General features: G+C 41.8%; 1 protein-coding gene across 1 annotated transcript in view; it reads right to left on the reverse strand.

The window, feature by feature from the left end:
* The window catches only part of Syne1 (spectrin repeat containing nuclear envelope protein 1), a 505489-nt gene that overhangs the window by 287587 nt on the left and 190402 nt on the right, over positions 1-27500 (reverse strand). Inside the window, 11 exon segments of the mRNA XM_052169815.1 lie at positions 6805-7433; positions 10034-10187; positions 10817-10983; positions 13115-13238; positions 13812-13996; positions 16831-16929; positions 17301-17528; positions 20999-21149; positions 23072-23232; positions 26016-26156; positions 27188-27352. Of these exon segments, the coding sequence (XP_052025775.1) occupies positions 6805-7433; positions 10034-10187; positions 10817-10983; positions 13115-13238; positions 13812-13996; positions 16831-16929; positions 17301-17528; positions 20999-21149; positions 23072-23232; positions 26016-26156; positions 27188-27352 (2204 nt within the window).

The following is a 27500-nucleotide window of genomic DNA, read 5'->3' on the forward strand; positions in this document are numbered from 1 at the left end:
TCATGATTTAGTAAAAATAGTATGTAGGTGTTATTAGAAACAACAATACAGATAGTAACAGCGCGGGCGGCGGCGGCGGCGGCGGCGGCGGTAGCAGTGGCTGCTCCAGCTGAAGGGCCATCAGCAGTGGAACCAAGGCGACACAGGGTCCAGTTAGGCCCTGCGCCCACGACCACTGACCTTCGCTGACCAGCCGGGCGGCAAGCAACTGCGGTTCTGCGGAGCCTTTCGCTGCACGGAAGCCACTTCAGAACTCGGCTGCCCGCCAGTCAGGAGAGACTCACCGCCATCTTGATCCCGGGCTCCAGAGATCGGTCAGACTGAGGTACACAAACATAATCCTAGGCCCAACACCGCAGGGGTCTGAGCCAGACGGGCGTTGGCCTGCACCCAGGCCCTGGGCTGTTCGAGTGGCCATCGGGGCGCCAACCCAGCCAGGAGTTTTTTTTTTTTTTGCCCCGGCCGGTGCACGCGCCGCCATTTTGCCTACAGGAGCCAGAGTGCTCGGGAGGGCAGAGACTGCTAACAAGCGTAGCCTGAGGCTAACAAAACGGGGGTCTAGGCCCCAAAAGGCACAGGACTGACCCCAAGAACTGGGCGGCTTGGTGGGCCATCTGTGTGTCAACCAGCCCAGGAGGTTATTAGCACAACAGACTCTCCCGGTGCTTTCGCGGAGCGCGGACGCGCACGCCCGCCATCCGGGTCACCTGGCGGACCCAAATAACAGACATAGCCCTAGGGGAACTTTGCTCGGACCTTGGCCTCCCAGGCGTTTGCCTGGACTCAGGGCCCAGGCGACAAGGCTAACCTAGTGTGCGCCAGCCCGGTTGGGGAAATCGGCTGCCCAGCGGAGTGAGCGGAGCACAGGGGAGGTCACAGCAACATTCACCTTCGGAGCTCCCTGGGGGTGCACACGGGTTCCACCTGGTCCACAGACACAATCTGGGGCAAGGCCTCAGGCAGAAGCCCCCAGCTCAAATCTCTCCGCTTCAGATCAGCCTGGGTGGCCGCCACATCTCCAGGTCCCTCAAGAGGCTAGTGGGGGCTTCCGGGCGGCCAGCTGGGAAAAGTCGGTGTGCTCCGATAAATCCTGCGGGCCCCAGCGGGAGCCTTCAGGTGCCTGCTTTGGGATCTGAACAGCCTGGAAAACAGCACCCTGTCTATAGGCAGTGCAGAGTGTAAGCTGTGCACCAGAGGCCAACGGGGAAGGGGCAGCTTGCACTGGTGAGTCCAGCACTGACAAGACCAAGTAACACCAGTGAGAGCTAGATGGCAAAAGGCAAACGCAGAAACGTCACTAACAGAAATCAAGGCAATATGGCAACATCTGAACCAAATTCTCCTCTACCAGCAAGTCCTGGATACCCCATCACACCAGTAAAACAAGATTTGGATTTAAAATCACTGGTCATGATGCTGGTACAGGAACACATGAAGGTCATTGAGGAGAAAATGGATCAAAAGTTAGAAGCCCTTGCAAGGGAAACACAAAAATCATTGAAAGAAATCCAGGAGAATACAAAAGCCAACAAGGAGGAAATGCAAAAAACACTTAAAGAAATACAGGAGAACTTTGCTCAACAGGCTGAGGTCATGAAAGACGAAACACAAAAATCTCTTAAAGAAATACAGGAGAACTTTGGTCAACAGGCTGAGCTCATGAAAGAGGAAACACAAAAATCTCTTAAAGAATTACAGGAAAACACAAACATGCAAGGGAAGGAGCTAAGCAAAACCATCCAGGATCTAAAATCAGAAGTAGAAACAACTAAGAAAACTCAAAGGGAGACAACTTTGGAGATAGAAAGCCTTGGGAAGAAATCAGGGGACAGAGATGCAAATATCAACAACAGAATACAAGAGATAGAAGAAAGAATCTCAGATGCTGAAGATTCCATAGAAACCATGGACTCAACAGTTAAAGAAAATGCAAAGTGCAAAAAGCTTGTAACCCAAAATATCCAGGAAATCCAGGACACAATGAGAAGACCAAACCTAAGGATTATAGGCATAGATGAGAGTGAAGATTTACAACTTAAAGGGCCAGCAAATATCTTCAATAAAATTATGGAAGAAAACTTCCCTAACCTAAAGAGAGAGATGCCCATGAATATACAAGAAGCCTACAGAACTCCAAACAGACTGGACCAGAACAGAAATACTTCCCGTCACATAATAATCAAAACACCAAATGTTCTAAACAAAGAAAGAATACTAAAGGCAGTAAGAGAAAAAGGCCAAGTAACATATAAAGGAAGACCTATCAGAATCACAGCAGACTTTTCACCTGAGACTATGAAGGCTAGAAGGTCCTGGGCAGATCTCATGCAGACTCTAAGAGAACACAAATGCCAACCAAAACTACTATATCCAGCAAAACTCTCAATCACCATAGATGGAGAAACTAAGATATTTCACGACAAAACCAAGTTCACCCAATATCTATCCACAAACCCAGCCCTAAAAAGGATAATAGGAGGACAACACCAATACAAGGAGGGAAACTCCACCCTGAAAAAAGCAAGATAGTAACCTTTCATCAAACCCAAAGAAGTTAAGCAATCAAATTTAAAAAATAATGTCAAAAATGATAGGAAGTAACAATCACTATTCCTTAATATCTCTTAACATCAATGGACTCAATGCCCCAATAAAAAGACACAGACTAACTGACTGGATACGTAAACAGGACCCTACATTTTGCTGCTTACAGGAAACACACCTAAGGGTCAAAGACAAACACTACCTTAGAGTAAAAGGCTGGAAGACAATTTTACAAGCAAATGGTCTCAGGAAACAAGCTGGAGTAGCCATTTTAATATCAGATAAAATTGACTTTCAACCCAAAGTCATCAAAAGAGACTCTGAGGGACACTTCTTGCTGGTCAAAGGAAAAATACAACAAGAAGAACTCTCAATCCTGAACATCTATGCTCCAAATGCAAGGGCACCCTCTTTCATAAAAGAAACTTTATTAAAACTCAAAGCACACATTGCACCTAACACAATAATTGTTGGTGACTTCAACACTGCACTTTCCTCAATGGACCGATCAGGAAAACAGAAACTAAACAAGGACACAATGAAACTAATTGAAGCTTTGGACCAATTAGATTTAACTGATATATATAGAACATTCTATCCTAAAACAAAAGAATATACCTTTTTTTCAGCACCTCATGGTACCTTCTCCAAAATCGACCATATAATTGGTCACAAGACAGACCTCAACAAATATAAAAAGATAGAACTAATCCCATGCCTCCTATCTGATCACTATGGAATAAAAGTGGTCTTCAATAGCAACAGAAACAACAGAAAACCCACAAACACGTGGAGATTGAACAATACTCTACTCAATGACACCTTGGTCAAGGAAGAAATAAAGAAAGAAATTAAAGACTTTTTAGAACACAATGAAAATGAAAACACAACATACCCAAATCTATGGGACACAATGAAAGCAGTGCTAAGAGGAAAACTCATAGCCCTGAGTGCCTCCAAAAAGAAAATGGAGAGAGCATACATTACCAACTTAATGACACACCTGAAAGCCCTAGAACAAAAAGAAGCTATTTCACCCAGGAGGAGCAGAAGGCAGGAAATCATCAAACTCAGGGCCGAAATCAATCAAGTAGAAACAAAGAGAACCATACAAAAAATCAACAAAACTAGGAGCTGGTTCTTTGAGAAAATCAACAAGATAGATAAACCCTTAGCCAGACTGACCAAAGGGCACAGAGAAAGTATCCAAATTAACAAACTTAGAAATGAAAAGGGAGACATAACAACGGAAACTGAGGAAATCCAAAAAATCATCAGATCCTACTACAAGAGCCTGTACTCAACACAACTGGAGAATCTGGAGGAAATGGACAATTTCCTTGACAGATACCAAATACCAAAATTAAATCAGGACCAACTAGACCATCTAAACAGTCCCATAAAGCCTAAAGAAATAGAAGGAGTCATAGAAAGTCTTCCAACCAAAAAAAGCACAGGACCAGATGGTTTCAGTGCAGAATTCTACCAGACCTTCAAAGAAGAGTTAACACCAATACTCTTCAAACTATTCCACAAAATAGAAACAGAAGGAACACTACCCAATTCCTTCTACGAAGCCACAATTACGCTGATACCAAAGCCACACAAAGATCCAACAAAGAAAGAGAACTTCAGACCAATTTCCCTTATGAACATCGATGCAAAAATACTCAACAAAATTCTTGCCAACCGAATCCAAGAACACATCAAAACGATCATCCACCATGATCAAGTAGGCTTTATCCCGGGAATGCAGGGTTGGTTCAATATACGGAAATCCATCAATACAATCCACTACATAAACAAACTCAAAGAACAAAATCATATGGTCATTTCATTGGATGCTGAAAAAGCATTTGACAAAATTCAGCATCCTTTCATGCTTAAAGTCTTGGAGAGAACAGGAATTCAAGGCCCATACCTAAACATAGTAAAAGCAATATACAGCAAACCGGTAGCCAGCATCAAACTAAACGGAGAGAAACTTGAAGCAATCCCACTGAAATCAGGGACCAGACAAGGCTGCCCCCTTTCTCCTTATCTTTTCAATATTGTACTTGAGGTACTAGCTCGGGCAATTCGACAACATAAGGAGGTCAAAGGGATACAAATTGGAAAGGAGGAAGTCAAACTATCATTATTTGCAGACGACATGATCGTCTACCTAAGTGACCCAAAGAACTCCACTAGAGAGCTCCTACAGCTGATAAACAACTTCAGCAAAGTGGCAGGTTACAAAATCAACTCAAGCAAATCAGTGGCCTTCCTATACTCAAAGGATAAGCAGGCTGAGAAAGAAATTAGGGAAATGACCCCCTTCACAATAGCCACAAACAGTATAAAGTATCTTGGGGTGACTCTTACCAAACATGCGAAAGATCTGTATGGCAAGAACTTCAAGACTCTGAAGAAGGAAATGGAAGAAGACCTCAAAAAATGGGAAAACCTCCCATGCTCATGGATCGGTAGAATCAATATAGTTAAAATGGCCATTTTGCCTAAAGCACTATACAGATTCAATGCAATACCCATCAAAATCCCAACTCAATTCTTCACAGAGTTAGAAAGAGCAATTATCAAATTCATCTGGAACAACAAAAAACCCAGGATAGCTAAAACTATTCTCAGCAACAAAAGAAAATCTGGGGGAATCAGTATCCCTGACCTCAAGCAATACTACAGAGCAATAGTGTTAAAAACTGCATGGTATTGGTACAGTGACAGGCAGGAGGATCAATGGAACAGGATTGAAGATCCAGAAATGAACCCACACACCTATGGCCACTTGATCCTCGACAAAGAGGCTGAAAACATCCAATGGAAAAAAGATAGCCTTTTCAACAAATGGTGCTGGTTCAACTGGAGGTCAGCATGCAGAAGAATGCGAATTGATCCATCCTTGTCTCCTTGTACTAAGCTCAAATCCAAATGGATCAAGGACCTCCACATAAAGCCAGACACTCTGAAGCTAATAGAAAAGAAACTGGGGAAGACCCTTGAGGACATCGGTACAGGGAGAAAGTTTCTGAACAGAACACCAATAGCGTATGCTCTAAGAGCAAGAATTGACAAATGGGACCTCATAAGGTTACAGAGTTTCTGTAAGGCAAAGGACACCGTCAAGAGGACAGATCGGCAACCAACAAATTGGGAAAAGATCTTCACCAATCCTACATCAGATAGAGGGCTAATATCCAATATATATAAAGAACTCAAGAAGTTAGACTCCAGAAAACCAAACAACCCTATTAAAAAATGGGGTACAGAGTTAAACAAAGAATTCTCACCTGAAGAACTTCGGATGGCGGAGAAGCATCTTAAAAAATGCTCCACTTCATTAGTCATTAGGGAAATGCAAATCAAAACAACCCTAAGATTTCATCTTACACCAGTCAGAATGGCTAAAATTAAAAATTCAGGAGACAGCAGGTGTTGGAGAGGGTGCGGAGAAAGAGGAACACTCCTCCACTGCTGGTGGGGTTGCAAATTGGTACAACCACTCTGGAAAGCAGTCTGGCGGTTCCTCCGAAAACTGGGCACCTCACTTCCAGAAGATCCTGCTATACCACTCCTGGGCATATACCCAGAGGATTCCCCACCATGTAATAAGGATACATGCTCTACTATGTTCATAGCAGCCCTATTTATAATTGCCAGATGCTGGAAAGAACCCAGGTATCCCTCAACAGAAGAGTGGATACAAAAAATGTGGTATATCTACACAATGGAGTACTATTCAGCCATTAGAAACAATGAATTCATGAAATTCTTAGGCAAATGGATGGAGCTAGAGAACATCATACTAAGTGAGGTAACCCAGACTCAAAAGGTGAATCATGGTATGCACTCACTAATAAGTGGTTATTAACCTAGAAAACTGGAATACCCAAAACATAATCCACACATCAAATGAGATACAAGAAGAAAGCAGGAGTGGTCCCTGGTTCTGGAAAGACTCAGTGAAACAGTATTTGGCAAAACCAGAACGGGGAACTGGGAAGGGGTGGGAGGGAGGACAGGGGAAGAGAAGGGGGCTTACGGGACTTTCAGGGAGTGGGGGGGGGCTAGAAAAGGGGAAATCATTTGAAATGTAAATAAATTATATCAAATAAAAAAAAAAGACAAAAAAAAAAAAAAAAAAAAAAAAAAAAAAAAAAAAAAAAAGAGACAGAGCAGAGAGAAGACAGTGTTGCCCCACATAGGACACCATTAAAGCTTTGCAGGAAAATGGGTTTTAGAAGAAGCATCCAGATTTCTGACCTGTGCTGCAGCGCCTGACGGGTGGGCTCTTTCAGCCGCTCCCTGTCGGTCCTCTCTTCAATGTCTTCAATGCTCCTCAGAAGCTCCTCTTTCTGTTCCTGGAATGCATCTTTCAACGCCACCAGGGCATCCGCCTCACTCTGCTTGGTTCCCAGAAGGTTCTGGATCCTCTCTACTTCTAAAGCGAGCTGGTCGGTGGTGGCTCTGCAGGAAGTCCTCTGCTCAGGGTTCCCACTTTTCAGGTGGCACTGGGCTTTGGTCAGGGTGCCATCGAGACTGATGGCACTGGATTCTAATGTCTTCACGTCTTGAATGGCATCGCGAAGGTCCTTCTTGAGGGCGTCGGACTGCTTCTTACTCATGCTTCTGGTGGCTTCCACTGTCTGCCTGAGCTGCTGGAGAAGACTTGACAGGCAGGCCTGGCTCTGGAGGAACTCTGCCAGCTGTGCCAGAGCCAGCTTCCGCCTTTCCACGACCTGGCTGGCCTCTTCGAAGAGCTGGAAGCAGTCGTCAGCCTTGCTCTGCAGTGGGTGAAGGTCCTCGGCTCTGCCCAGACTCCTCAACTGCGCTAAGTGACCTTGAAGATGTTTTACCTCTCCTCTCTTCTTCTCTATTTCTGCAGCCTGGTCCTGGAAGGGAAGAGAGTCCCTGAATCTCAGACACACTGCAGTTATCACAGATAAACCAAAGGGTTTGTGATTGATCTCACTGTAGATAGTACAGTCAATCCATAGCCTAACATTCATTTAGTTAGTTAGCTAGTTACTTAGTTGTATTTCCATGTGTGTATGTACTTATCCATGTGTGCCTTAGCATGCATGTGGATGCTAGAGGTCAATGTGAAGGGTCTCTCCTTCAAGTGTTCTCCTCGTTGTGGTCAATGAACTTTAAGGTGTCTGATTTGGTAAGATAGGCTGGCTAGTATGCCTTGGGGATCAACTTATCACCCAGAGCTAGGATTAACAACACATACTGACCTCCTTGTCTGAGTACTTGAGGTGATACTGGAGATCAAACTCTGGTCCTTGTGTGTGAGTGACATTTTACTAACTGAGCCCTTTCCTCAGCTTGTAGCTTAGCCATTGGAAGTCATTCACAGATGCTGGAGAGATGGTTCAGTGGTTCAAAGTGACTCATGCCCTTCCTGAAGGCTCACAATTATCTGTGGCTTCATCTCCAGTGGATCCCATGCCCTTTTCCAGCTTCTGTGTACAACTGCACTTGCATGTATAAACTCACATATGTGCATACATACATAATTAAAAATAAAGTATCTTTAAGTTCTCTGTAGTAAAGAACCTTTTGTAAACGTTCAGAAGCATTCCCAGTTTGCTCATCTATGTGTGCCATGTAGGACACAACTCGGACTTACTTATTTTCACATCTGTGCTTTATTTGAGACAACTGTGTAGGATTTTGACCAACTTACAACAAGCCATAGCTAAAAATCCAGCAGAAGATTGTCCTCAATGTTAATACTTCTCCCATCACAGAGATACCATTACTCTTTTAATCTTGACCATGATTCCTTTAGATAGTCCCAAGTTACACAGTCAAACAACTTCTCACTCCAGACCCTTCCTTTGTTCTTAAGAGACTTTCCTCTAAAAGACCTGCTCAGGTAGGATCAATCTCTCTTCCCCTTTAGGATGTTAGTCTTTTGAAAGCCTTTGGTCCTGGTCACTGAATAACCTGAGAGCCATACCTTTGAAATAGAGTTATTCAGAAGGCAGCAGCTCTCTCGAAGCCTCTTTGGAGTGCCACACATATTCAGCCAGTGTCTTCCTCTAAACCAGTGGCTTTCAACCTTCTAACGCGTGGACACTTTAACAGTTCCTCATGTTGTGGTGACCCTCAACCATAAAATTATTTTCATTGTTACTTTTACTACTGTTATGGCTTATAATATAAATGTCTGATATGCAGGATATCTGATATTTGTGAAAGGGTCATTCGATTTCCCAAAGGGGTCATGACCTGCAGGCTGAGAATCGTTGCTTTAAGCTGTAAAACTTCCTGTCCTGAAGACTGGAGGTTGACTTTTCCTTTCTTAGAGAGGGCATAAAGCCATCAGAGAGTAAACATTTAGAAACTATTGAATGTTTTATATAGAATTTATAAGGAAATACTAGCATTCCAATGCTTGATCGATATATGATTTTGAATTTTAATAGTAGCACAATAGATATTATTTTCATAGGTTACGAGTAAGGGAAATATTAATAATTCATAAATCTGCAGCCACTTTCACACTGAGTAGTTATTTCAGAAAAAAGAATTAACCTTTCAAATTCTGGAATTTGTATTAGTCTTTGGTTTTTAGACCAAAACAAAATGGAAAACTCGAAGCTGGAAATCCTTAACATTTTGTGCTACAAATTACAGGGTGATTTGTTTGTTTGTTTGCTGCACTTCCCCTGCTTTACTAGAAGTGATTTTCATCTGTTTAATTTACCGGACCAACACATGGGCTGGATTCATAAGTTCAATTATTAAGCCATCTTTCATACAAATAAAAAATCTAAATTATTGTCCTGTATGTATTTATGTGTGTCATCCCTTTGAGTGAAAGACTTTTGTCATAACAGAGTCAAAAGGACAGCGCATGCTGAATGATGTCTTGGGGACCTGTGAGGGAGCCAGGAAAAAAGGCAGAGGGCCTTTGACCTCAGGTACATTTGTTTGTTGGTTTTAGATGTGACATTTGTGCCTCCTGCGACAAACGTTTATATTCAATTTATCAATATTCAAATGTATCAATAAGATACATTTATTCTTGTTGCATGTTGGATCACAGCTCTAGAACCCAATCTGGCCAGCGTGCCCTGAATCTGGATATGACCTTCTGCCTCGCTTTCATGCTTTCCAAGAAACGATCTATACTATATGCCAGACAATTGTGTTTAAAATTGGTCTGCCCTAAGGAAGTTCTGGGAAAGGGATGCTCTGTTAATATTTATCGTGTGCTTACTGATGTTTGTTTATACATTTTTCTAATCATTTTTTTCTGAACTCAAACAACCTTCCTTGGGTCATTGCTTTCTTTGTTTCATTTGTGTATAAAAGTCACGGAAGTAAGGTTGCTTGTAGTATTAGACTCTAGTCTACCGCACTCTTTCAGGGCCTCAGATCCCAGGTCTGGCAGACAAGATCTACATAGGTCAATGAAAGTCAACTGACTCTCTTTTCTGCACATATCTAATTTCCATCTTGAGAGGATCCATTTTACCTTGTGCCGAGTAAGAGCCACTTGATGGTCCCTTAAATTTATCTCTGAAGTCCTTTGCAATTCGCTGAGAAACTGCTTGATCCACACAGAGAAGGTAAGCAGCAGTTCATCAAACTGTGTGTGCTCAGCCAGCACGGACTGGAGGAAGCGCATCCTGTCGGGGGACACAGGGACTTTCAGTGGCCATGAACAGAGTGGCTCCTGCTACGCTTTGGGAAAGGAACTGATGTCCTGGACAAAGTAAAACAGTTATACACAGGCAAGCCAGACCTCTGAGTACATCTAAAGCCTCACGCTCTGCCTTTCTCATGGGTTTCCTGCTCTCAGTGAACCACTGTCCGCTCTGATAGCTTGCTCCTCCTCTGTGCTCCCCCACCAAGTCACCCCTCAACCACATCTGAGCTGTGTTCCAGCAGCGTCATCACCACGTGCAAAGTGGTACCTCTCTCTCCCTGTGACCTAGCCCACGCAGCTCCAGTCTAAGCCTCTTCTTTCCTTGCCCACTTTCCAGAAGCACCCCAAAGCCCCATTCCTCCCCACTGCCCACACTCAGGGTGACAGCCAGATGTGATTTATTGGACTAGAGAATTCCTTGTTGTGTTTCTATACCACTTCCTGTTCACTTCTGAGGGACGTCCTGGATTCAAATATGACAGGTAAAGTCGGTTTCATCTCTTTCAGAACCAGACCTTGAACAGCCACGTAAAATAAGGTCAAACGAGACACGTCGTTCACCCTGTAGTCAAAGGCGCATCAGGAGAAGCCCTTTAGTGAGGAGCCAACCTTTTGCTGATTATCTGAGGTAAGTCTCCCCAGCGTTCGTCCAGCTGTGCCAACTGCAACTTTATCATCGCCACATCCTCTTGTGAGGCTGCTGAGAACAGGGCTTCCTTCAGCTGCAGGAGACTGCTGTAGCGTGAGGCCTGGGACTGGACTTCATTTTGCAGGGCCTGAAGAATGAAACGCAAGACGGGCCTCAGTCTGACAGGACTGACCCTGAGGACCGCTTTGCATTCTCAGTGAAAAAGATCACAGAGATTTGTTGGTGCTTGGTTTTAGCATTGGCTTTAACACAATTTTTTAAATGATAGTAAGGCCTGTAGGGCTTTTTTTTTTTTTTTTTTTTTCAGTGTCTGGGTATAGGGTGAGGTGAATTTGGAGCTGTGAGTTTCTCTCACAATGAATAGACAAAGAAGAAAATCTACTGCAAAAGAGATCCCTGTGCTTCTGGTGTTATTCAAGATTCTATTCCAGGCACAGGGAATATGGTGTTGCTCTGTTAAGAGACTACATCAGGCTGACTGGAAAACTCATCTTATTTCTATATACTACATTGGCTTTATTTTTATTTTTGATGGATTAGGCAATGAACATTTTTGGGTCCTCTGAGGCCATGTAAAACCCTGGGCTCTTACTAAAAGAGAAAGGACAAAGATAACAGCAGGGGACAGCAGTTAAAATAGTTGCAAGCGAGATGACATTTCATGGTAGTAAAGGCTCTTCAAGCTGTTTCTTGTTGCTTCCCCTCAAGGTCCCACGCAGGATGCAAACAAAACCGCAGAGGCAGAAAAGGATGGAGTTCCCCTCTATGATCCGAGGAAGACCCCCCCCCCCCCCAGGCAAAGTCGGACTCAATGCTATGGTGGACACTGAGAGAAGATATCTGGGAAGCAAGGTCAGGAGATAAGCAGGAGGTAAACTATGTAGTCAGGCCCCAGTCCAGAGGAGAGAAAGTTGGCTGACACTGCAGTGTTGTGACCCTGCGACAGAAGCCTCTCAACTATCTAAAACTTGTTCAAGGCCCCATTATCTGATGTGGCACCCGGCTCACAGCAGGCACCCGGCTCACAGCAGGCACCAGGTCAATATCTTTTGCTTCATTGAATGAACGGAAGGATTAACAAAAGAGTCGAACGCGAGCATCGCACAAGCAGAGAGTGGATCTGTGCCTCTCTTTCTGAAACTACCTTTCCACACATGTAAAAGAACTAAACTGAGCCGTGAGCCCCTTCATCATTAGGACAGTCCCAGGCTCTGAGGAAAGTACCTTTAGGGAAGATAAAGAGCATTCAGTCTTTGTAAGTCAGAGGAAGAAAGACTAGAGGCACAGCATTCTTCCAAATTCAAGGAGGAAAAAAGCAGGCGACAGGAAGTAGGCTCAGACACCAGAGGTCTCCTAGGTAAGACTTTTAGGAACCATATAAAGCAAGCAGGCCCCTGCTTTGTTTTCTAGTCATACTGAAGAGAGGCGGGGAAAGTCAAGCTACAAATCTCCCATAAAATAAATTTCGTTTTTAGAAATAATTTTGCCTGCTGACTTTTGTGGTGCAGGTGAACACATAATGGATATACCAAAATCATCCATACTGTCTGCAGCTTCAATAATGAAAGTGTTTTTTCAATTTCAGTTTAGAAAATTAGCTTCTCAAGGATGTTTGAAGCCACGTCATTTTTCTGTCTTCCCATTGGGCCTTCATCTCTTTTTTTTTTTAGGTCATTCCTGAATACAACAATCACTATTGATTTCTTTCCACATTCTATTCTTTCTTACAAAAACAAAAAAACAGAACAACAACAACAACAAAAAAAAAAAAACCAGAAAAAAAACCCTGCCTTTCATTAAAAAAAAAATCACATCCATTCAAAGAAAGTTATTATACCTGGAGCCATCAATATAACCTATTTACACATTTCTGCATTTCTCCACTCTCCTGGAATGTCAATGATATTCAGATGCTACACAGCGTATTACAGAATTCTCTAAGGTACTGTGGACACAGCTCACCACAGAGTTCTCATTGTTATCGTGTCTGTGAGTCCAGAATACTCTCTCTGTTCTGGTGATGCCGAATGATGGATTCAGGATGGTTAAATAATTAAAGGACTTAGAGATTTAATTAATAAATTAGCATTAAAATGCAAGCACACGAGACCATTCCATTTCTGTCCTCACTCCCCATCCCTCCCCCCTCCCCCCAACCCCCTCCCCAGCCCCACTCCCTCCCCAGCCCCACCCCTCCCCCACCCCCCACCCCCTTCCCCACCCCCTCCACCCCTCCCCACCCCCCTCCTTGGACTTGCCTGTATTAACTGCAGTTCACTTTCTACTTTGGCTCTGTCTGCAGAAATGTCCTTTTCTGGTGACCTTGCTATGGCTTCGCATCGCTCTAACCAGGTCAGGAAGGGTGACAGTCCCTTTTCCAACCTATAAAAAAAAAAAAAGGAGAGAAAAATCATATAATTTCAACTGAGAGACACTAGAAGACAAAAATCTCTGGGTCAGCAAGTCCAACATGACCTGTCACAGATGATGCACACTGTCTGTGGCATTCTTGCATATCAAAGTGATACATTTCATTCATTTCCATGGCAACCCTCACATCTGTACAATATGTAAAGATACACATGCTTCCTCTCTACTCTCAGGTAGATGAATACCTCAATGACTACCTCAGAGTAGACATCCAGACTCACTCATCTTGCATCCAGGGTGATTATTTCCCACCACTCTGAGCAGCAGTTCTCAACCTGGGGGTCATGGACCCCTGGGCAAACCTTGATCTCCAAAAAATATTTACATTATGATGTTATAATTCATAACAGTAGCTAAATCATAGTTATGAAGTATCAACGAAAGTAATTTTATGATTGGGGGTCACCACGACATGAGGAGCTGTGGTAAAGGGTCTCGGCATCAGGAAGATTGAGAACCACTGACACAGAGCAGTTCATCCGTACTCTCCTATCCAGCATGGAGTGTAAGCTAAGAGCTGCTCACCTCTGCCAGTGAACCAGCAGGTCCTCCAGGGCCTTCTGTCTCTCTTTGGCTTTGTGCAGAATCTCCTCATACTGCTGCTGTAGGGCTGCAGCCTCCTGGGTGCAGCCTCTGTTTACCACCTTCTGGGCACTGGCTGAGAACATGGTAACCGTGCTGTTGAGGGACTCTAGGGCCTGACAGAGATCCTGAGGGGTGAGCAGAGAGAACTCATTCTGTTGTGTCTTTTCCTCTAGTAATGAAGGTTGTTTAAAATGTATGAACTAGTCATTTCTAGAATTTTCCCTTTAGTGTCATTGGCCTCAGGTGACTGAAATCCCAGATGTCAAGACTGTGGCTGAGAGGGACCACTGGACAACAGCAACAGCAAGGACAGGCAACAGGCAAGGACAAGCAACAAGCAAGGCCTAGTTTTCAGTGAGACTCATCATGACAAAATCTTTGCCTTCAGCTACAAAGGCAGCCATGGAACTGAAGAGTGTCCTGCCACAGTTTGCAGCAAGACATACTGACTGTGAAGAGAGAGGGGCTTTAAGGAGCTAGACTTTCCCCAGTGAAGAATATAGAGCTATGGCCAGAGAGATAGGTTATTGGGTAGACATGTTTGCCAGAAAGCATGATAACTGACATTGATACCCCTGAGCCATGTGGTACAGGAGAGAACTGATTTCTGTAAGTGGTCCTCTGACCTCCATATCACTCCTGGTTACAACTGCTTATCTATCTATCTATCTATCTATCTATCTATCTATCTATCTATCTATCTATCTATCTATGTATCTATCTATCTATCTATGTATCTATCTATCTATGTATCTATCTATCTATCTATCTATGTATCTATCTATCTATCTATCTATCTATCTATCTATCTATGTATCTATGTATCTATCAATCTATCTATCTATCTATCTATCTATCTATGTATCTATCTATCTATCTATCTATCTATGTATCTATCTATCTATCTATCTATCAATCAATCAATCAATCTATCTATCTATGTATCTATCTATGTATCTATGTATCTATCTATCTATCTATGTATCTATCTATGTATCTATCTATCAATCTATCTATCTATCTATCTATCTATGTATCTATCTATCTATCTATCTATGTATCTATCTATCCATTTATTTATTTATTTATTTATTTATTTATTTATTTATTTTAGAAAAGTCATGACAACTATGTTCAGGTCAAAGACATGCCTAAGGCAACACATTGCGGGGGCGGGGGAGGAGGGAAAGGAACATGAGACTGTACACTTAAACAACCTCAAAGTGATATAATTTGTGAAAATCATTATTCATTATATGCGGAATATATGAAATTTTAAAATCCTATTCTTCCCTCATAAAAACCACATACAAGGTACTGTTATATCTACAGAAATACATATAAAGGTTCACAGATGTGGGCTTTGGTGCAGGGGAGGATGCTGATGCTGGTACTGGTGATAGAGGAGCTCTGAGTATAGCAGGTGGTGCGTTATGTGCATTGCATGTGTTGATTTAATCTTGGTGGCTAGAGATGGCTCAGCAGTTAAGACCCTGGAATGTCCTTCCAAAGAACCCAACCCTGGGCAGCACCCACGCCTATAGCTCTATCTCCAGGGTCTCTGATGCCCACTCTCACCTCCCCTGGCACAGCATTTATATGCAAACACCTTCGCATACACACATATTCATAATGAAAAATAAAATTTAAATCTTTAAAAATTAATCCTCATAAAAATCCTGACCCATCCAATTTATTTCCTTTTATTAACCACTCAAGAGAAGAATGACCTGCGTCCAAGTGTTTTCTTCTAAAAAAAATCTAAATATAAAAAAAAATCAGAATGCTGTCATTTCCCATGTTATAACATTAGTTGAATGCTAAAAATCATTTTTTCAAATTGGAATTTTCTACTTCCTTTCTTGTATATTAAAACACATAAATAACAGAGAAGCTTTCTGGCTGAACACGTTCAAGCAGCCTAGATCCATTGCTTTTTCCAGATGTGCGTTGTTAACCCTTTACTCTCTCCTCCCAGCTCCCTTCCTCTACAATAAAGACATGTGTGCATGTATGTCCGCCAAGCAGGGACAGCGTGTGTTGTTTTGCTTATGCACCAACGCGTTTTTCTTTGTGCGTGACTCTCTGTCTTCTGCACCTTTCTCTGCGTTCTCACAAGGCTGTCTGCTGTCTTGCTGAAGACTGACAATAAACAGGAGTTAAGAAGCCAGGTCAAAAGAGCCGGTCCTCAGAAACCCATTAGAATGTACAGACTCGCACCTGAATGTGGCTGTCCATGTGTAAAATCTGATCTGTACACGTTAATTTCCTTCACATTTAATGGTGGCGAAGGGAAAAGGGAATCATTAAAGAGCTAGTCTGAAAACATTAAATATTCTGATGAGAAATGTGCACATAATATATATGCACATTTACACATAATGTATGTCTCAGTGTGTGTATGTGTGTGTGTTTGTGGTATGCAAGTGTGTGTTTGCATGTGTAGTCACATGTGTGTACAAATGTGGAAACTCAAATTTGAGGTTACGTGTCTTTCTCAATCACTCATCACTTAGCTAATTGGGTCAAGCTCTCTTCTGAACACAGAAAGAACAGTTCTGTTGTCTAGCTAACCAGCTTGCCCTTGTGTTCTTGCACCTCTTGCATGGTACAGGAGGCCACTATACCTGCTCTGATTTTCTGTGGGTGCTTGGGATCCAACAGGGTCTTACTGACCCATCTTCCCAACCCAGTATATATACATATATATATATATATATATATATATATATATATATATGTCTATATATATATGTCTATATATATATATAGACACTCCTTTGCATACTTGGGTTCCTGTAACAACAAATGACTATATTTGAAACATTTAATTTCTTAACTAACATAAAATATTTCCAACTTTAACTTCCAAAATATTTACTGTTTTCCTTTCAAGTAGTAGTATCCATTTTTTTTGAGTAGATAAATAAAAAAAAAAAGTGTAGCAGTAGACTCTCACCATATGCTCCTGGAGAACTTTGTATGTCTCTGCCGCTGAGGAACATATTTGAATCGGCTCAGCCAGCCTCTCTGCGAATTCAGACACAGATTGCCGGATCTAAAAAAAAAATGGTGGAACATAAAAATAATTTAAGATACATAACCAGGCAGAGAAGGTTATTGAGAAGATGGCAACCTATCTGTAAGGAATGATTTTATCACAATCTAAAAATCATGCATATATGGAATCTAAAAATCAATACATCTTATTTGAAAGAAAAGGTGTTAAGATTTAACCCTAACGCAATGTGTAATGGCATTTGTATATCTCTTTCCAAAGTACCGTACAAATAATTCTGAACCTAGTTAGTAACCATTTTTTTGGTTATTTGCAGATAGTCTTTTTTTATTTCTCCATTCCTGGAATGTTCACTGCATTTTCATAAAATACTAAATATGTAATTTAAGTTTACTTGGACCAATTCTTACCTTTCTCAGATTCTCTTCAAACTTCTGCTGCTGGGATAGGTGGCCCAGGATTGTCCCTTCTAGGCCCCGGGCATGCTCTTGGAGTTCTTCCCAGTATCTTCGTATCTGGGTCAACTTGGCTTTGATCCGAGCAGACTCTCCCGTGGTGACAAACTGGGCAAAGGACTGGGCTTCTTCTTCTAGCCTTACAATGCTGTCAATTTTACTTTCTATTTCTTGAATTGTGACCTAATATTTAAACCAAGAAGAGAAACATGTCAATGTGGACTGAACAGGCTCACCTTCACAAAGTAAAGACCCTACAGCAGAGATGATGGGGACAGTCTGGTTAACTGACATCCAAACGTACTCAGGTGGGGGCCAAGCAGCTGTGAACTGACAGCACTTGCTTCCTGACCTCATTTTGGGAGAACAGACGCATAGAAACACCTAGAAAGTGCATAGCAGTGGTGGTTGTGTTGGCTGGATGGCGAAAACAGAGTTATGGCTATTTCTTGTGGTGAAATAAGGAAGAAGCTGTCCCTGGGCTCTCATGGTGACTCTGAAGACAGACAAACATGTTTCCTTATCAATCAAATATTTCAGCTGGTGTGTGGAAGTGGTGTGTTCCAGGAACTCACCGAAATAGTATTATTTGCATGTATTTAATTTTTCCAAAGGCAATAGAGTAGGCTGCATTTGCTAAACCCTTTTACACTCGCACGTGAAAATGGCCTTTGACGATTTATCATTTAATTGTTACTTACACCAGTGGTTTTCCACTCGACAACTCCTGGGTACACTTTGCCCATCATTGGGAAATAGATACACCTAGTCTAAGATTTTTAATATCTGGCAAATTCTCATATAGCCTGGGAATTCATTGCTTTCTTCACTGGCTAGGTAGTCTACAGAAAAAGATAATGTGTGCATATTGTCCATTAAATTTGGGAAAGAAATGATACTTTATAGAATATTAGCCAATGCAGGAAAAGAACTGAGACCTCCATAGGCTGTGTGAGCAATGGGGGTAGGGGGGTGGGGAGAGGGGAGGTGTTTCAGAAATGGAGAAGACGAAAGTCATTTCTCCAAGGAATGGTACGAATCAAACCAAATAATGTAAAAATATTATATTTCAGACACAAGTAAATGAAAGCATCGTTGTCTTACAACAAAAACATTTGTGACCTCGGTCAAGATGAGACAACTGGGAGGAGCTCATGTCACCTTAAAGTCCAGTTGGCATGACCTTTTCAAATTCTCTTTTTCATATGCACAGCTACAGCAGAGTACCAGTCAGATACTTGTTATCCGATCATAGAGTCTCTGCTCCTTTTTTCTGTCTTATCAAGTTCTGTTTGAAAACAAAATACTCACATGTTCAAAATGTGTATTATTTATTATGTGTTAATAATTTATCTACATAATTGCAGCACTTAACACAGAGTCTTAACTAAGAACAAAATAAGAGTTCTCAGATGCACTCATGTCATCCACAAATTCATGACCGCAGCCATCGAGTTCGATCATGAGATTATGGTAAAAAGAAAAAATATTCTATCGGAGAAAATGTGGAAGCTGAGCCTAGAATACACTGTTGCTATTTATCAGCATTGACTTGGAGTGACATATGATGATGAACAGGAACAGGATGAGATTGTCTTATAGTCATGGTAATAATGCTCCATAATTTTTACTGTAAGCTTAATTTAAAGTGAAAAAAATATCGAGGATGTATTTTTAAGCTTTCTGAACAGTGTAACGACTCAAACCATCAGTTTGGAATTAGAACATGAACCTTCTAGATCGAAGTCTGTTGGGACACCACTCCATTGTCGCTTCTGCTGATAAATATCTTTTTTGTTAATTATATCTATTTAATAGATTTCAGATCATTTATGAAGTGCTATTTTGGATGTGTGAAAATGTATTAACTATTTCTAACTTTCCTCAGGAATGGGATGACATTTAATTAACTTTATAGTTTAAATTTATAGAAGTACTGTGATAAGACTAAATATTTCAGTAAATGAAACACTGAATGAATAACTTAAGCCACAAAGTGTTTGTTGATTCCTGAAAGGAGAGCCTTCGAGACCAAATGCCCTAAATGTGGCGGGAATTCTAAGAAAATTTTCTTTTCCTGAGAATTTAGTGAAAATGATTAAATGAGAGGTTTTTGTTAAAGAGTTAAAACTTCATGAATTTTATTTTAGGGCTCGGCAGCTGCTTTCCTGGACAGGACAGAAGACAGCAGGCTGTGTTTGCCACATCCTACGGATGTCCCATTACACAGAATAAGCAAGTGATGGCAGCACGACCTTTGCCCCTCCCGCCCTGCACATGGTCCCCACCTATTCTGAGTCACAGCGTAAAATGTGTCCTCGACTTGGCATTTATTTTATTATTATAGAACACAGTGGCAAAGGGGGTTTCCCACTTAAAAAAATGGGGAGAGAGAAAGAGAGAGAGAGAGAGAGAGAGAGAGAGAGAGAGAGAGAGAGCAGAAGGAAGTGGCTGAATCAGAATGCGTGTGGCATGAAATTATATAAAACAGAGAGTGTATATTTAAAAGGGAAGTAAAGTTGAAAACATGGTAGGGGTTTTGGTTTTAGAAAGGAGAGTAGTTGGTAGATATGATCAAAATACATTGAACACATGTAGAGTGTGTGGGGGTATGTGAGTGTGTGTGTGTGTGTGTGTGTGTGTGTGTGTGTGTTTGTTCTAAATTCTTTCAGCCATATTTATTAACTGCTCTACTAGAATGGTCAATGGTAATCCATATACCTAGTTCTTTTGGCAGCTGGAAAGCTAACACATCAGAAAGTTTCTGTCCAGGCAGGAAGATCATAAATGAAAAGAATACAGCAACCAACCAGGTCTAACAGCTTTCTCTATAGGAAAAGAAAGAAAGAAAGAGAGAGAGAGAGAGAGAGAGAGAGAGAGAGAGAGAGAGAGAGAGAGAGAGAGAGAGAGAGAGAGAGAGAGAGAGAAAGGAAGGAAGGAAGAAAGAGGGGAGGGAGGGAGGGAGGAAGAAAGGAAGGAAGGAAAGAAGGAAAGAAGAAAAGAGAAAAGAGAAAATTGAGAAAAAAAAAAGAAAAGATTCTCTACCTCCCCCTTCTGGTCAATAAAGGTAAGTTCCATTACTGCATTTTTAGAAGGTTAAGGTAATTTGTTTGTTTATTTGTTTTGCAACAGAGTTTTACTATGTACAGCCGCAGGGCCTGGGACTCACTATGTAGATCAGACTGAGCTTGAACTTACTGCAATCTTCCCACCCTTTACCATGTGATTTCTAGACTTAGGGGCATGTGCCCCCATGCTGGCTAACATAGCTAGTATCTGAGTCTGACACTTGGAATGGTTCTGAAAAAGGACGGTGGTAGATGATGTATACATTTCATGATGTATAAATGTATAACCAGGGCACTGCATGGGCATCAAACCAAAATCAAGGAAAAGAATACTGCAACCATAAAAATAGTTTAATGATATTGCACACAAAATTGACTTTGAATCTGTAAGTCAGACAGTCTTAATACACAATGTTATCTATAGAGTATCATCAATCATGACCTCTTAGCTTGGCATGAATTTAACTTAAAAGAGTCACAGAAGAACAGAAGATTGGTCCTGGGATCAGAGAGCTTTTGGAGATACAAATGTTAGAAAGATGTTCTTAAAGGAAGAGAGAGTAACGTAACGTGGGCGCAGGTCACCTTGATTTGGCTGATCTGCACATCCGTGGCAGACGCTGACGTTTCCAAGGAATTGAGTTCATTTTCTTTCTCCGTTATCCAGATGGACAGGGTCTCAAAATTACTGCCAAAATGATCCCACTTGGATTTCACCATTTCCATGGTTTTAATACTAAAATTAACCAAATTAAGTTAAAATGCAGTATTTCCATAAAGAATAGTAAGACATTTTTCCCCCTACATATTATCCAGTGAAAGGGTTTGAGGCTATTTGGTTCCTTCACAGCATGAACCATTTGAGCAGGAAAGCACACACACTTGAGATGAGTTGTCTATCTGACCCCAGCCTCCCTGTCTCTTCTGGGAATGGGCTTGGGGGAAGGCAGTGAGAGTGCTAGGCTGTTAGTAGTGGTGTGCACTTTGAATTCAATTATGCTGGCTCCAAAGGGCATGAACCAGCATGGTCTACCTCTGCATAGGAGCAGTCATCTTTAGAAACTCTCCCAGAATAGCTTTTGGGGTTTGATAGTTTGATCTAGTGCCTTTGTTTTCAATGAAGGGCCCTGCTGGAACACTTTATACTAAAATCCTTTGGTAAACCACATATTTGTGAATCAAGGTAGAGCTGTAGTCTAATTGCAGGCAACAGGGCAGTATCTGCTCTTATCTGCTCTGCAAAGCCTTTGGATTATAACCTACAATGTTCTCAGCTATTCACAGATCAACTGATTCCAAAAGACTTTCGCAAACTCTTGTTCCTGAGCTCTCTATTTGCAGACAACATTGGATCTCTGTGCAGTAAGTCTAACCAATACGACTCTAGCTTTGGATGCAAAAACCAGTAAACATGGCTTTCAGTATAGAAAGAAACTAAAAAATAACACTTTAGCACTAAACTAACTGATGTCCTTGGATGAAGGGAAGGTCTACCTGATCATAAAAGGCACTTGATGCCAAGAACAAATAATGACATCAATTGATTGTCAAATTCAATAGTGTCACAGTCTCAAATTTATACCCTGTGTATGTCTAATGCACTTAACAGTGTAAGAAAGGCAAATGCAACCTATTTTATAGTTAAGGTTTTTTTTTTTTACATAAAATTTAGCTTCAAGTGGATGTTCTAATCCATTTTGAAGCAGCCTATTTTCTAATATATTCTCAGATTTGCTGTTTACATAGTTTGGTGGAGGATATCAAATATAATTGTTGTCAATGTTCAAAGTCAGAATTGGTTGCAAATAAAATGTTGATGAAAATGTAAAGTTTAGGCAAATATAAAATGTTCAATGAAAGACCCCAAGAGTACTAATAACAGTTTTCACCTCCAGAAACCCCTCTTGTGAGTACGGTCCTGTTTCTCAAGAATCATAGACTAGTATTCAACGTGTTGCTACATAAAAATGTTAGCAATAGCATTTTAAAGAATATTGACTATGATATCAAAAGTTTGTTTTCTTCAAACTCTATAGAAGGATATCACGGGCACACAAGAGATTATTTCCTCTTTTCAGATAAATATTACATGTTTAAAAGCAACATAGAATTTTGCAGGTAATTTCTGGAAGGGTTATATGAATCCATGGTAATTTGAATACAGAGGCACTATTGACATAAAACTTGACTCTGAGACATATATGGTACATAGTGTGTGCTTAGACCTAGAATCTATGCTATCAGAAAATCTCTACTTCTGACAGGCAACAACATAATGAAATAGTAAAAAAAAAAAAAAAAAAAAAAAAAAAAAAAAAAAAAAAAAAAAAAAAGAGGAAAAAAAGAAAAAGTTGTGGGTTAGTTTTTAGACTGCCCCTGTATTTTGTGAAGGCCACAGAAATGAATAGATATGGCTTAGTGATGAATATCCCATTTCAAGATACAAAGAGCAAATCCCTTGTATATATACTTTTGTTATTATGGATACCAGTTCCTGGGCTGAGGATACTTTTCTTTTGAATTGAGTTGCTTCCTTGAGACAGCTTGAAACATATAGATGACACCTTGAGATTTTTGAAAGACTAGCATAGAAGACACAGGAGACACTATTGGGATTTTATCCCAGAGAGGAACGTTTAGAAGTTGTGAAGCACATACTCTTCTTCAAGTGTGTCTTCTAGGGTTTTGACCTGCTCCTTGATTGACTTGGCCTGCTGCTGAAGCAGGCGTTTATTCCGGGGCCCCAATGGCATCTCGGCAGCTTCCTTGACAAGATTCTCAGCCTGGGTGGCAATACTTTCTGTCCTCTTAGAAAACTCCTAGGGAAAAACAAAACAAAGGTGGCAGAGCTGTCAGGTAAGCATTTTAAACTCTTGGATGGTGCACCAGAAGTCAACAGCATATTCCACAGAGATCGACCAAGAGATGGCCATATACTACTCTAAATGCTAAGAGAGACTCACATTCTGCAGGCTAATAACCGAGATGGTTTGGTTAAAACATTTCCACTGGTTTCAAAGAATAAGTTTCCTACACTTTCCTTATTTGAGTTCTGAGTTCTGAGATCCTTATACTCACTCATTTATCCTCAGAATATGTTCATTTTCTACCAGCCAGTTCACTAACTAGCAGTTCTTGGTCCTTTAAACATAGGAACAGTAGATCTCTTGGCCAACTAATACATTTGTTTACCTAATAGAGGGTTAGCTTGTCTAGCACATTAGGGATTTTCTTATATATTTTTCTCTGTAGGGAGAAGTTACTAGTTCCTTGAGAAGTAATATATTCTGTCCTTGATGCTGCATAATCTTATTTTATATATATACACACAAGATGATAGGAAGAAGCTCAGAACTGCTCTGCAGTTGAGACAGAAGCTCATGTAAGCCAACCAGGTCATACTATCCGAAATCGAACAGACCCTCCTGCCCCTACCTTCTAAGTACTGAGATTTTAGGCATACACTACTACACTAGGCTTACCCATGGAGGACCCCAGTCCAGGGCCTCTTGTGTGCTAGGTGGACCCTCTGAGCTGTACCTCCCAGTCCTAGCAAAGCCGCACTTTGAAAGGGCCAAGCCTGTGCTACAATTGTGACAACTGTGATATGCACATGTCATGTTTTCCTGGATGAGGACTCAGCATCCACCAGCAGATGTATTTTGAGGTGCCTTACACTAGCAGGTACCATTTACCAGTTTTACATCTTTCATACAGCCAAAGAACTGGCTTATCCCTCGCGCTGCTTCTCAGCAACTCTGATCTATTTTAATTCAAAGGTTTTCATTTCTATGAGGCTCTGCTACGTTCTAGATGGTACCTGGATTTTGTCAGGAAAATAATGTTGAATATTAAGTTAGAAAAGATGAACATCTTATTTCTTCTCGTGCACAAAAATCTGACACAAGCCTTAAATGTTCATCAGCATCCGCCTCTAAGTAGTCAGCACAGAACTGCTCTGTAAATATTTGTGAAAAACGGCTTTGCACTCCAGGAACCTCCCTGCATGATTCTGCAATGCGATCTAAGACTGTACTTCCAAAGATTATTTTGAAAGCCGTTATAATAACCACAAAAGATAAAATTGCAACATAGAATAATGATACCTTCCTGTTTGAAAGATGTAATAGTGTCAGGTGAGCATTCACTGTTATGGCCGGGAAGCCACCTGTGGCACACATAAAACTAGGCGGAGCTTCCTTGTGGCACAGAGATGTGCAGCAACCTGAGGTGCGTGTGATGCTTCCTGATGTCATGGTACTGAGTCTCGCCTACGACTGACTACCTGTGAGCTCCAAGGCGTTGCTGGTTCGTTTTTGACCACCACAAATCTCAGTTTTATTAATTCCTCAGGTTCCACAAATGCAATGTGTCAATTAATGTTGCTGTGCTTATATGCATATATACATACTAATTACTATATATTCATATATATTCATATATGTACATATATGTACATATATGTATATATCTATCTATATATCTATATGTCTATATATCTATATGTCTATATATCTATATATCTATATATCTACATCATCTACATCTACATCTACATCTACATCTACATCTACATCTACATCTACATCTACATCTATATCTATATCTATATGGTGTTTTACCAGAACTACCCACAAGGAATTGCAATGCAGAAGGCTCCAAAGAACAGGAGAGGGTTAGTAAAAAACAAAATTAAGCAAAAATAGAGTAGTGTTTATCACCATGTCCAGAGAATACGATGTATGAACAGCCATGGACACATTAGGAAAAAACTGGCTCTCACCAGGTAGAGCTATAGCTAAAACCAGGCTCTGCTTTTCCTCAGCCAAGCAACCTTCGGCCTCTCTGAACATTTGCGTCCATGCCAGGCCCTGTCTGTTGTGAAATCTGACTCAACCTTGCCGTGTGGTCATCACATAGCAGCATGCAGAAGAAGCCAATGTCCCTTGGCACAGCCACCCAAGGGCTGCTGGGAAGGATATGGATGTAAGAGCTGTGCAGAGTGAGTGAGCTGTTCAGAGGAGGCCAGAGGGGCCGAGTCCACGTTCTTGTGTGGCAGTGTCTGTAAGTACACAGCAAGGCGCTGGGAGCACTCTGGAACCTTCCCAGCACCCCAGACTCTCATTCTTCCCGACTTTTTTATCTGCTTTGACAGTCACTGTCCTGAGGCACAGCTCTGGCTGTGTGGCCTCAAGAACTCTCTGCCCACCCAGCTCCATGTTGCCTGGAAGGTAACACTTAAGGTTTCATCCTTGGCACCACTGTCCAGTTTTCCAAGTTCGTGTTCCATTACAGTACTGAAGCATCATGTCTAGCTTTTTCCTGTCCCTGATGGTGTTCCTTCCTTCCTGGGTCATCTGTCCATCCTCCACCTCAAAACTGCCTTTTCTTGACTGAGCCCTGAATATCAGTACCTCCAGAGATCCAACAGTTTATACACACCTCTCTTCAGGAACTGACACTTTCCCACTTTCATGAAAATCTTAGTTCTTAAGGTGAAAATCCTTCTTATACCCTTGTTCCACAGTGTACTGGAAAGAGGGGGCCGTCAATAAATAGTAAGAACTGATTAAATGTGTAATAATAATAATTCGTTACATGCCTTTGTCTGCTCCAACTCTGATGACAGGCTTTCCAAACTGCTAAAGCTCAGGAAGCGTTCGTGGCTGGAACCTGTCTGGAAAAGATATCTGACCACCGTCTCCTTGTTTGTCTCAAACCGCTCCCATTTTCTCAAGCTCACCTAAATTAAAAATAAGTAAAGGACACATCATGCCACATTACAAATGACCACACTGAATCCCAATACACTGCGGCTTTCTTGTTCATTCATTTCCTAAGCTGATGACTGTAGCCTGTGTGACATCACACAACAACACCAATTAAAGATGATCCTTGTGTCTTTGATAGCATTCCCTGCCCACGTCTAGGTCTGCAGATGACTCCTGAGTTCCCCAACAGATATAAATAATGTGCTCCTACAGACGAAGTGATAACGTGTATCTAAGTGATCAAGGGGAAAATAGCTTGTCAATCATTGGCAAGGAAGGGTGGGGTAGCAAGAGGAAATATAGAGTCGAGCGAGAACGATAAGTAGCAAAACCTCAAAATCATTTTTAGGGCAGTGTGTCAACCTCAGAGCACAGGTGGCTTAGGTGTGGCTGCTGGATTTCCTGGACGTGAGAAGCAATATGAGCAAGTTCGTGGATTCAGACAAATGTTCATCGCATCTTGGTTCCATCACTGACATGGGGACGAGACACTAATCTCTCTTAAGCATCGCTGTGATTCGAAATGTTTCCCACTGGCTCATATGTTAATATTTGGTCCACAGCTGACGTGACAGACTGGGAAGCTATGGAACTTTAGGGGGTGGAGCCCTGTTGGAGGAGGGTGGGCCACTAGGGGGTGGGCCTTGAGGTTTGGTAGCCAATCCCAGTGAGCGCCTGCTTTTGCTTCCAATGCATCTCTCACAATGGAATGTATTCCCTTGAACCAAAGAAGCCCTCTACCCTTAAACGGCTTCTTGCCAGGTATTTGGTTTTAGCAATGAGAAAAGCAACTGAGATACGCGCCTACATGTGCAAAATATGCTGTTTACAAGCATATTTGGAGGTGTCCAGAAGCTTTTGTTGTGACTAAAAACAAGCCAGGTAAAAAGTACTTAAGACAAAGTCACCATCCGCAGCAGAGGTGAACACAGGCTCTTGCTGGAGACAGGAAGGCAATTCAGCCTTAGCACCACTGAGCCAGCTCCAACCCGCCCAGCCCTACCTGGATGCGACGTTCCTGCCTCTCCCTGCTCTGCTCCAGGCCCGAGAGGGTGCTCTCCAGTTTCCGCAGCTCCTCTTGACCTGGGCCTGACTGCCCACCCTGCTGCGCCAGCTCCATCTGTTGCTGGAGGTCTCTCTTCTTCGCCGAGATCATCTTTGTCTTTTGCTAGAAGCAGTTGTTCAATAGATGAATACAAACTTGATTGGTTTTGTTTTTCTGTGTAGCCCTGGCTATCCTTGAACTCTCTCTCTCTCTCTCTCTCTCTCTCCCTCTCCCTCTCCCTCTCCCTCTCCCTCTCTCTCTCTCTGTAGTC

The sequence above is a fragment of the Apodemus sylvaticus genome, chromosome 23 (assembly GCF_947179515.1).
Source record: "Apodemus sylvaticus chromosome 23, mApoSyl1.1, whole genome shotgun sequence".
Classification (NCBI taxonomy): Eukaryota; Metazoa; Chordata; class Mammalia; order Rodentia; family Muridae; genus Apodemus; species Apodemus sylvaticus.